The sequence below is a fragment of the Mastigoproctus giganteus genome, chromosome 9 (genome assembly GCF_048544385.1).
Source record: "Mastigoproctus giganteus isolate SK-2022 chromosome 9, ASM4854438v1, whole genome shotgun sequence".
NCBI classification, from domain to species: Eukaryota; Metazoa; Arthropoda; class Arachnida; order Uropygi; family Thelyphonidae; genus Mastigoproctus; species Mastigoproctus giganteus.
In genome coordinates, this window is record NC_143583.1 from 96381736 (window position 1) to 96394111 (window position 12376).

The 12376-nt window shown below is 35.2% G+C and overlaps 1 protein-coding gene across 1 annotated transcript in view; it reads left to right on the forward strand.

Annotated features, from left to right (window-relative positions):
- Window positions 1-12376, forward strand: part of Sec5 (exocyst complex component secretory 5) — a 444876-nt gene that overhangs the window by 23651 nt on the left and 408849 nt on the right. The window contains exons 3-4 of the mRNA XM_090380740.1: window positions 2931-3107; window positions 10370-10502. Coding sequence (XP_090236866.1) covers window positions 2931-3107; window positions 10370-10502 — 310 coding nt within the window. The remainder of the gene's footprint in view (window positions 1-2930; window positions 3108-10369; window positions 10503-12376) is intronic.

Genomic DNA, 12376 nt, shown 5'->3' on the forward strand with positions numbered 1-12376 from the left:
GGTTGGTCACTTGCACACTAGCAAGACTTTTGTGGATTTATTGGATGATTATCTTCTGCAGCAGCATGTTCAAGAGTCAACAGAGAGGGTAATACTCTTGATCTGGTTATCAGCAGTGATTATTCGTGCATTAAGAATTTGCAGATAAAGGAACCAGTAGATGGCAGTGACCACAGTGTACTGATGTGGGATTTACTTAAAGATATAATTACCATCAGGGGTAAAGGGAGGGATTTTGGCTTTCGTAAAAGTGACTACAGTGGTTTCAGATAGTTTTTAAATTCTGTATAGTGGGACCAACTGATGATGTTACCAACAGCAAATTCTAAATGGGAAGCATTCAAGGAAGTAATCGTGGCAGCTACTAGGCTTTTCATACCAGTTAAGAAATACTGTTCAAGGTTTAGGTCTAAATGGATGTCAGATGAACTAATGTGACTCATGGCAAATAAGAAAAATGCATGGGGTGCATATAAATTATCAGGTGACGCAGAAGCCTATGATAGATATAAGCTATTCTGTAATCAAGTCACAACGGAGATTAGGCAAGCGAAGGCAGATTATAAGAAGGCGCATTATAGCCTTAGTCGCTAATGCGCTAATAAAACCCAAGCAAGCAACAGCATGGATAAAAAATCAGGTTCAGAAGCAAGTTCCTCTGAGTCCAATGGCCATTCAAGCAAAAGCAAGAAGTATTTATGAAGATAACGATAAGTATGGCGAACCCAAAGCCAAGTTCGTGGCAAGCAATGGGTGGTTTAATAGGTTCAAGCATCGCGCTAGTTTCCAAAACATTAAAGTATGCGGTGAAGTCGCCAGTGCCAATTCTGCAGCTGCAGAGAAATTTTGTGATGTGTTGGGAAAAACCCCTTCTAAATCTCCACAGCCCTCAATTTCTGCAGTTGATTTTTAGGATTAGCAACTAAGGCCATATTGCTCCTGTGATATGCGGCGGTCATTCCCTGACCTTTCCGCATCCTCCGTATTTGGTGGGCACGGGCTCGAACCCCGGTCTAATCAAGAAGTGTTTGTGCTATGCACTGCTGCTCCTGCCCACCTGGCTACCGACGTGCCCCACAGCCCTCGACTTCTGCAGAGGCGTGCTTATCAGCTGGAGAGTTAATTCTGGCAACGATGCTCAAAAGGTAAAACTTGCTGATGTTATGCAGATGCCTTTCTCCTCTCTGTTTTTGTAATTTTATAATTTTGAAATTTTTGTAATTTTGTACACTTTTGTAATTTTTCCTGCGCGTGAGATAAAAAATTGAATAATTCTATTTATGTTCGTCGAACATTTCTTTTTTGCTTCTATCAAATTCAGCACGCATAGTTGCGAGTGCAGAATTTCCCTAAATACCTATTTAGGGAAATTCCGACACACAAAATTCAACTTATGTAGCGTTCTGCGGAACACAACCTTTACATTAATAGAGAAGTGGCTGTATTTGGATTTTAGAAAAGCTTTTGATACTGTTGCTCCTGGAAGACTGCTGTACAAATTGGAGCAGTATAGTATTAAGGGCAAGTTACTATAATGGATAAAAGGGTGGTTGAGCGGAAGACGACAGAGAGTGGTAATCAATGGACACTGCTCTTTGTGAACCCCAAGTGGAGTTCCCCAGGGTTCGGTGTTCGGCCCACTGTTGTTTTTATATTTATCAATGATATTGATGAAGGTATATCAGGCTTAATATTCAAGTATGTAGATGATATAAAGGTTGTTCGCATGGTTGTTAATGACAGTAATGGCAGTGTGCTACTGCAACAGGGTCTAGAAAAGTTGGGCAGATGTGCTGAGAAGTTGCAACTGAAGTTTAACATTTACAAATGCAAAGTACTGCATATGAGTAGAAGTTACCCCAGAGAAATGTACCAAATGTATGGTGCTACACTTAGGTAGTAGAAAATGAAAAAGACCTGGGAGTGATTGTGCAGTCAGATATGAATTTTTCTGAGCAGTGTACAGGCTGCCAGAGCAGGTCATGGGGTATTGTCAGTGATATACAGGAATTTTGCTAGTAGGGAAAAGGAGGTGCTTATCCCTTTGTATAAGGCAATGGTCAGGCCACACTTTGAATACTGTGTACAGGTCTGGAGGCCTCATTTTAGGAAGGATGTAGAGTTGCTTGAGCGAGTACAGAAGGGCAACAAGATTGACAAGGGGAATGAAGGGGTCCTCTTACCAAGAAATGCTTAAGTTCTGCATATTGCTGGTGCACTATGGTCATAGTTGCCGATGCGCCCAATAAATCCCGAAACAAACAAACAAACATCTGCATATTGCAGTGGCTGGAGACTAGGCACCTGTGAGGTGATCTGATTGAGGTGTATAAGGCCTTGAATGGGTTGAGCACACTCAATTCTGATGGGACTCTTCTGCTTGCTCAGATTATGAATCTGATGGGGTATAAATTCAAATTGAGGAAAGACAGATGTAGAATAGATGTGCGGAAATTTGTCTTTAGCCAGCAGGTAGTTGATTGCTGGAACAAACTTCCATCTGTTGTTGTGGAAGTTGATAGCTTAAATAAATTCAAGGAGGAACTGCACAAACTTTTAGAGGGAATGGATGTGTGAAATTGGTTTTTTTTTTTTTTTTTTTGGCTGATGCTACATAAGTTCATACACTTGCTTTCTTGCATCATGTGTCTCTACTAATACTATGTTAAAAAGTGCATCTTATTTTAGGCAGAGGTACATTAATAGGAATCTTAGTAATTGTTAATTTGTATTTGTAGATGTTAAGGCAACAGTACAATTCATAAATTGTATATACAGGTAGTGTCATACTGATTTTATTCATCTGTGGCACTGTATATTTGAATGTGTAATAAATTTTTCTTTACATTGTGTTTCTAGTATATATCATTTTGTCTTTTATAACATTGTTTGGTTATTTTCAATATGCCTGTGCTACTTTTGGAATGTAGGTTTAACAGTCTGTGGTGTAGACTGTTTAATGTATGCTGAGTGGAAATCATCTAGTAAAATAATGGCACGTTGTGGTGCAGCTCAAGCTGGTATGAAAGGCGAAGTCATAGTTATTACCCATTCTGGTGGTAGAGGAACATGCACAGTACAGTTCAGAGTTTTGTCAGAGTCAATTGGTAAATATGCCTTATTAATAAAAAAATATATATTTAAACTTTCTGTTTAATAACCAATGATATATATATATATATATATATATAAGCAAATAGATTAGATAAATGTATGGGTAGGGGTGCTGACAATTAAAAGAAAATATGTAAATTGTACTTAATGCTGTATGTCCCAAGATTTTAATTGTGTCATCGAGGGCTGGCAACCAAAACCAAAGTATGCACAGCAGTATCGCTGTGCATCCTTTGAATGTCTGCATAGTTAAATTCTCATGCGGAAAGATGAAAATTTAACAAAATGAGCAAAGTAGGTGGTAGATGACTTTCATCAACCGGTGAAATACCACCACTTTGCTTATTGGAGGCTTGAAGTGGTGAAACCCATCTTTAGTCTCTAGAGCAAAGTTTCTGGCATCCCCCTCCCCCCATACTTCTCCTTCAACCCATGCACGGTACTAAGTACTATAGGTTTTGATACCTTTCGTGTTTGGGGTTTTCATAAAAAAAAAAAAAAAAGCTATTAAAAAGACTTGCTTATTCTGAAATGCCTTCCATCTTAGTGTATTAACTTTAAGCTTCCAATATGAGGGATAACAATAATTAACAAAGGCAAGGAAATAGTAAAATATATTGGCTAGAAGAGTACTATTTTTGAAATTCCATTGTCAGTTACTCCAAAGTTATGTATGCAAAGAGAACAGTGATTTATTTTGGGATGATCATGTGAATGTGGAAGCTTGTCATCCTCAGTCAATTAGAGACAAGCTTACCACAGTCACATGATTGTCCTAAAATACCTAATTACCATTCTCTTTATGTGCATAATTGACAACAGAATTTCAAAAAGTATATTCTTTCCTTAACACTATTTTGCTACTTCACTTGTTGTTTTTTTATTCCCCATTTAGAATGTTTTAAAATTGACACACTTAGCTGAAATGCATTTCAGAATAAGTATTCTCATTTTAATAGATACTCAGTTTTTTGTTCATTTCTTTTCTAATTTTAATCTTTCCACATGACAATTGAACTATGTAAACATTCACACACACACACACACACACACACACACACACACACACACACACACACACACACACACACACACACACACACACACACACACACACACACACAGTGGTGGGCAATAAAATAGAATCATCCTCTTAAAATTTAACACTTCCTTAATAACTCCTTCTGTAAATAAAAAAAAATTATGATATCTAAAAACACTGTTACATCATCCTGTAAAACTATTGTGATGTTGTATCATCTTGTTGATAAAAGCATCCACCTCTGTCTTCCTGGGGTTCGAGCCTGTGACCACCAAATACGGAGGATGTGGAAAGGTCAGGGAATGACCACCGCATATCCCCGGAGCAATATGGCCTTAGTTGCTAATGCTTCTAAAAACCAAATAACAAACAAACAAACAAACAAACAAACAAACAAACCACCTCTGTCTTCACTTTCAGCAGTGGTATGGCACATACTCAGTTAACTCCAAGGAAGAAAATTGTAATTATTGGTTCTTATACTAGTCTATTGTGTCAAGGTTACATAAAAAGGAAATGTGAGACTAGAGATACCAAAAGAAAATCTGGAACCAGACTGAAATGGAAAATTACTGCAGAACTGGACAGAATTTTGAAGCATCTGTGTCTTTGTAATCATCATGAAAGTTCCACAGACCTAAAATTCATATGGAAGGAATGTATTGGGATAAATGCAAGTCATAGAACTGTCCAATGAAGACTTGTGATGAGTGGTCTGGGGTAGTTGTATAGGCAGATATGAAGTTTTCTGAGCAGCAGACAGGCTGCAAGAGTAGCTCATGGTGTCTTATCAATGATATACAGGAATTTTTCTAGCAGGGATAGGGAGGTGATTATTCCCTTGTATAAGGCAATGGTCAGGCCACACCTTGAGTACTGTATACAGTCTGGAGGCCTCGTATCAAGAAGGATGTAGAGCTGCTGGAATGAGTACAGAGAAGGGCAACAAGATTAGTGAATGGAACAAAGGGTTGCTCTTATGAAGAAAGGCTTAAGTTTTGCAAATTACAGTGTCTGGAGACTAGGCACCGGTGAGGTGAGGTGATCTGATAGAGGTGTATAAAACCATGAATGGTTTGAGCATGCTCAATGCTGATGGGATTCTTCCTCTTGCTCAGAATAATCACCTGAGAGGGCATAAATTCAAATTGAGGAAAGACAGATGTAGGATAGATGTGCGGAAATTTGCCTTTAGCCAGCGGGTAGTTGGTTGGTGGAACAGACTTCCATCCCTTGTTGTGGAAGTTGAGGAATTTAAGGCTCAGGTGGACAGGTATTTCGAACGAACGGAGGGGGGGTGAAGTGGAAGTTTTTTTTTTTTTTGGCTGATGCTGCATAAGCTTGCTTTCTTGCATCATATGCCTCTACTAGTGCTAATGCTAAAAGAGTTGGTTGAGTGGGAGAAGACAGAGAGTGGTTATCAGTGGACACTGCGCTTCATGGAATAATGTTATTGGTGGAGTCCCACAGGGTTCAGATCTGGGCCCATTGTTGTTTTCTTTATTTATGAATGACATTGATGAAGGTATATCAGGCTTAATGTCTAATTTGCAGATGATACAAAGGTTAGCAGGGTGGTTAATGATAGTAGTGAAGTTATGCTGCTGTAACAAGATCTAGAAAAATTAGGCAGATGGGCTGAGAAATCATAATTGAAGTTTAACATTGACAAATGCTAGGTATTGCAAGTTAGTAGCAGTAATCCCAAATTAACGTACCAACATACTTTTCATTTTCCACTACACTCCGGGTAATTTAAAAATGAAAAGGACGAGGAGGTAATTGTGCTGTGAGATATGAAGTTCTCTGAGCAGTGCAGACAGGGCTGCCAGGACAGGTCATCAGGTTTTGTCATTGGTATTCAGGAATTTTGCTAGCAGGTATAAGGAAACAATTATCCCATCGTATAAGGCAATGGGTAGGCCACATCTTTAGTACTGCATACAGGCCAGGAGACCTCATTTTCAGAAGGATGTAGAGCTGCCGGAGTGGGTATAGAGAAGGGCAATGAGACTGGTGAGGGGAACAAAGGGGTGCTCTTACTAAAAATGGCTTCAGTTCTGCAAATTTTGTCATCTGGAGCTAGGCACTTGTGAAGTTATCGGATTGAAGTGTTTAAGGCTTTGAATGGCTTGTGCAAACTCAGTACTGATGGGATTCTTACTCTTTTGCTCAGATTATGCACATGAAGGGGACAAATTCAAATTGAGGAAGGATTGTTGTAGAATAGATGTTCAGGAGTTTACCTTCAGCCAATGGGTGGTTGTTTGCTGGAACAAGATTACATCCATTGTTGTTGAAGCAGATAGTTTGAATAAATTCAAGGAAGGACTAGACAAATTATTTAAATAGATGAATAGGTAAAATGGGATTTTTTTTAGCTGATGCTATATAAGCTTGCATTATTGCCACTTATTAATACTAATAAGTGGCAATAATGAAATGAATTGGCAATTTTTGGGAGGTTTAAATATAATTTTTTCAGATAAGTTCTGTTAGTTTTAATATTCATAGTGCATTGATGTAGAAGGTGAATGTTAGGAGGGGCATGTAGAAATTTATGAAATGTTTAGATGTGTTGTCATACGCACAGCAAGAATATACCCAGCTCCTTGACCTAACGCATGCTTTGTTGTGTCCCCTCACATGAACACTACTCACTCTTCCTCTAATCAGCTGGCTGAGTAGAGGCAGCACATTCTGATGAGCTATATGGCAGCCAGCATAGAAACAGTTTTAAAGTTATATCTTTGAATTGTAAGGAATATTGGACATTGTCTCGAGTATATCATAACCTCAAAAGACATATCTTTTAGTTTGTGTCATCTGTGAAAGTAAAAAAGAAATTACAATTATTTTATTTACTCAGGCCTTTCAAGGAATGCAACTATATGGCTAGAAATATGCATTTCCAGCCATGTATGATTGTTGTCGACAATGAAATCATGGTCTACAGAGCTGCACAAAGAATTTGTTCCGACTGCGGTATTTTGGAAAGCTAATTCCACCTAATGCAGTCATGTTGGAGAAAAATATAAAATTTCTGAAATTGGACAATGGCTTCTTTATTGAATTTTTGGAATACTGTTACTTAAAGCTAAATAATTAGCAGACCATATCATAGATCTGCTGTTGAAACAACCAGATGACAAAGTGTAGAAATTCAGCAGTTAATGGAGTGTTACATTGTAGAAGATAAACAGTAAGTTCCACCTCAAATCAAAAAGAACAACAAATGCTCAAAAATTTCTTCATTTCACAATTTAATGATCTCTCTCTCTTCATTTGCTTCTGAATATATTCCTTTTCGTTGAAATAATTACTCAGATACAAGTTGATGTATATACATTACAAAATAGCTTTCATCAGAAAATGAAATTAAACTAAAAATAAAAATAGAAAGTAGCCATTAAAAGATTACAGAACAAAACACAGAAATTGCCAATTTTGAATCATGAAAAAGTATCTTGTTATTAGAATCAGTAAGTTAAACCAAAAAATAAATAAACATTGAGTTCAAAACATTGACTGTCGTACAACCTGAAAAATCTAAAAATAACAAGAAAAAGGAAAAAAATTAGAAGAAAAAAAAGTAAATATTAAGATATAATTTAAAATATGTTTATATATTTTAAGTATTTATATTTAATATATTTATATCATATTTTATTAAAATATAACTTCATTTAAAACTGAACTGTTTTCATAATGCTACTGTGATCACATAAATCTGTGCTTGTCTGTAAGAAAGTGTGATAGAACATGATATATCTGAAAAGACATTTATTGAGTTACTAAGTTGCAAGTGTTCCTGCAACTCAACTGAAATATGTGGATCTTTAGCCTTATTTTGGACTTATGCAGACATAAACACACACACATGGAAATATACCATTGAACATAACATCCCTACACTTGGTTTTCAAGCTGGTACCAAGTGACCAAAGCAGGAGTGTGTAATACTTGTGTTACCAGTATAACTCAAATACATGTTATGTTTATATTTTGGCACAATCACATAAGTGGTTGTGGTGAAATATAAACACAACATACATCATTGTATGTACCAGGTTGGTTTGTTTACTTGTATGTAGGAACAAGTATATGTGGTGTTACACTCAGGGTAGTGGAGAATGAGAGAGACCTTGGGGTAATTGTGCAGTCAGATACAAAGTTTTCTGAGCAGTGCAAACAGGCTGCCAGAGTAGGTCATGGGGTATTGTCAATGATATACAGGAATTTTGCGAGCAGGGATGAGGAGGTGATTATCCTCTTGTATAAGGCAATGGTCAGGCCACACCTTGAGTACTGTGTACAGGTCTGGAAGCCTCATTTTAGCAAGGATGTAGAGTTGCTAGAACGAGTACAGAGAAGGGCAACGAGACTGGTGAAGGGAAGAAAGGGATGCTCTTATGGAAGAAAGGCTTAAGTTCTGCAAATTGCATCTTCTGGAGACTAGGCACCTGCAAGGTGATCTGATTGAGGTGTATAAGGCCTTGAATGGATTGAGCAGGCTTAATGCTGAGGGGATTCTTCCTCTTGCTCAGATTACAAACCTGAGGGCATAGATTCAAACTGAGGAAAGACAGTTGTAGAATAGATGTGTGGAAGTTTGCCTTTAGCCAGTGGGTAGTTGATTGCTGGAACAAATTTCCATCTGTTGTTGTGGAAGTTGATAGTTCAAATAAATTCAAGGCAGAACTAGACAAACATTTGGAATGAATTGATCAGTGAAATGGGAAGGTGTTTTTTTTTTTTTTTTTTTTTTTGGCTAATGCTGTTTAAGCTTGCTTCCTTGCATCATGTGCCCATGCTAATGCTAATGTAATATTTCTTTATAACAGATTATACTGGAGTACCAAGTATTTAAAATAATTTATAATTATATACCAACTTCTTTTGGCCACAGGACTTCTTAACTAATGACCTTTTGCAAAACCTAATGCCTACTCATTTTAGCTCACTGTTTTTTTATGCATTTTCAGTTAAGTGAATTATGGAGTCATGTAGGTTATCACTGGTGATCACATTTTGTTTATAAATAAAGAAATTTTCTGTTACCACTCTGGAATGTCCACGCAAAATCAGAGTAATTTACTGCTGTATTTCAAAAGGTGGTTTGCAATAAATTTTTTCCCATCTGCCAGAGACATCATTGTCATATGCTAAACTATTTTTGCAATATTTATAATTCTTTTACCTATCGACAATAGAAGATTTAGAATACCCACTGGTGTTACACAAGAGTGGAAAGGCTGGGCTACTGCCCAGCCTTTCCACTCTTGTGTAACAGTCAGTCTGCAATCTTTTAGATTTTGTTTGATCTTCGATAATCATTTTAATAGCAGCTGGGCACTTTATATTTCATCTATAGAACCTACACATCACTTCATTTTATTAAGATTTCTAAATATATCTCAAGCTCTTAGTCTTGACCTAGATGGTTTTTTCTTTTTGGTCCATAGCAGCTAAACAGCCTTTTAAATTTATTATAAAAATTGACTTTATTGTTAAAATAACATTATTATTATTATTTTTATTTGAATAAATATTATTATTGTTATGTGGTGAAATAAAATAAATTTAAGTAATGTAATATATATGCACAGAAAACTTGTATTTGTTGAACAATTATTGTGTTTTTCCCACAGAATGAAAGTAACTATTAATTTTTATTTCAAATGAATTGGAACTTAGCAAGTTTTTTTTTTTTTTAATAATAAATAGTTAATATTTTGAGTACTAAAATGGAATTAGAACTAGCTTTTGCTATTTTTAGAACCTTTCCATGCATTGATTCAAGTATTTTTAAACTAAATTGCAGTAGATAGCTACTCCTGTAATTTTATTTGAGTATTTTCAAAAGCAATAAATGTTCTCTTTTCATTATGAGAAGTGGCTTGATAAAATAAGGATAGTAGCCATTTTTATTAATTTAGATATTCCATCTTGACTGGAAGGTAGAATTTTAAAGTAGAATTCAGAAATGTCATATTAGTTTTGTGACTGGAACTATTTTGGATTATTAATTTTGTAATTCCTTACTATAACATTTCAGTAATGGGTGATTTTGTATGATCATGTCAATTTCAGCACTGAAAATATATTTAAAAGTTCTGTGAGATTCTTATAAATATTATATATATTTTTTAAAAATTTATCATTAATTCCAGAAATTACAATTTATGTTAAAATGATTATGTCGTATTTAAGGTCCTACCAAAGAATCTGCAGTATGGGTAGATGAAGCTCATATGATTAGTCTGACTTTTGGTAGAAATTTACCAACATCTCCTTCGCAGCTCCATCCAGATGATCCACTGGGACTTTCAGATGAAGCTAATGTGTAAGAATTTATATATATATATATATATGTTAATATCAAAGCTTTTAATTGATAAATAAGATAAATACAACTTTCTTTATGTATGACTTATTACCATATCTGCTGATTTTAATGAATGAATGGAAAGGATATAAAAAAAAACGACATCACTCGTTAAGAAATGCACTTCTTGCGTGGATTATCTGCTAAATCGCAGTGATGTTTCTGTTGTTGAATTTCTTCAGTTCTTCATAGTTCAAATTCATTGGAAAATAAATATTAAAAAAACACTACTGAGAAATGAGAATTTCACTGTCCTCAGGTGGCATTGATTATGTTATGCGAGAAAGAAGAGAGAAATTAAATATTGGAAGTAAACATATATTTTGGAGAGGGCTTAACCTGATTGGTTTAAAGAAATTGTACGTTAGATTCCATATGTCAGAAACTTCAACAGTTACCTGTACATTGAGAAATTTTTGAGTGTTTGTCTTTAAAGTTTTTGATAGTAATGCCTCTGTAATACATGACTTATAATTGCTAGGTAGTTTAACTAAAACTTTGGCATAATTCAAGTCTGGTTCATGAAAAAATTGATCAACACAAGATGCTAGTTAAATTTTTCTGCTGATATTGTGGAAACTATAATTATGAAAATATAAATACGAAAATTAATTATATAATGTTATATCTAATAGAAGTGGAACTTATGTATCTTCTGGACAGTTTTCTTGACAGTTAGCCATATATATATATGCTATAATGTTAAGATATTGAATGTTGTAATTGATAAAAAATAGAGGGTTTTGAAAAAATCCCTCTATTTTTTATCAATTTTTTTGAACAGTTTGGAAGTACAACTTTAATATCTATAGCTTGGAAGATTTATTTGATTTCTTGCTAGTGAACTATGATATGGAATGGATATAAAAGTGCAGAAGGATTGGAAAGATTTATTCTTCTAAAAGAAATATTTCTACTGCACATTGCAATATTAATTAATATTGTTTTAATTGATTAATTAATTATAATAATTAAATTATAAAAGAATATTATTAAATTATTATTCAATGTCTAGCTTTTATATAAAAGATACAGACTTTCATAATAATTGATTTAGATAATAACTGTAATTGCATTTTTAAAATGTATTATAAATTCATTTATTCTGAACCTTTCTTTCATTGAGTGCCTCTGGTCAATTGGCACCAATGGCCTGGGACCACATTTGCTATACCCTAGTTGGGTATGGATCTGTGCTTACAAATTCTGCCCTTCAACCTCCTTTTCATTTGTCTGATTTAATCTGCCTACAAATATGGACACTATAATTGATAGGTTACTTTACTCCAAAATAATTTCATGTCTAGGAGTGAACATGGGTTCCTGCTTTTTTAATTATATCCTGACTAATAATATTTTTTTCTCCTTAATCATAATGCTACCATTATGATTAAGAGATCTCTGAGTTTGTCCTGTATAGTAGAGTTTGGGCATACTATCCATGTGTGCTGGTTCAAAAATAGCATGCTATGCACAGTGCCAAAATTAGTTAGCTGATTTTCACACATTAGTTTACTTCAAAGTGTGTACAAAATAGACAGAAGTATATATACACAGGCCAACTTGCTGCACCATCACATGAAGAAAGATGGTATATGATCCTCTTTAATCTCCATTGTAAATTTTAGCTCATCTTCATAATAATATTGAATCTCCGAGAACTTATCAGCATAATGCCTATCAGCTCCATGTACATTTAGGCACTGGAGGATGGGTGCTGGCCATAATCCTGACAAGCAATGATCTTAACTAGCCATAATCCAAAACCAAACTTGACTAGCCAAACGAAACTCCCGATAGACGTAATACCCTATTAATACCAAGAAATAAAA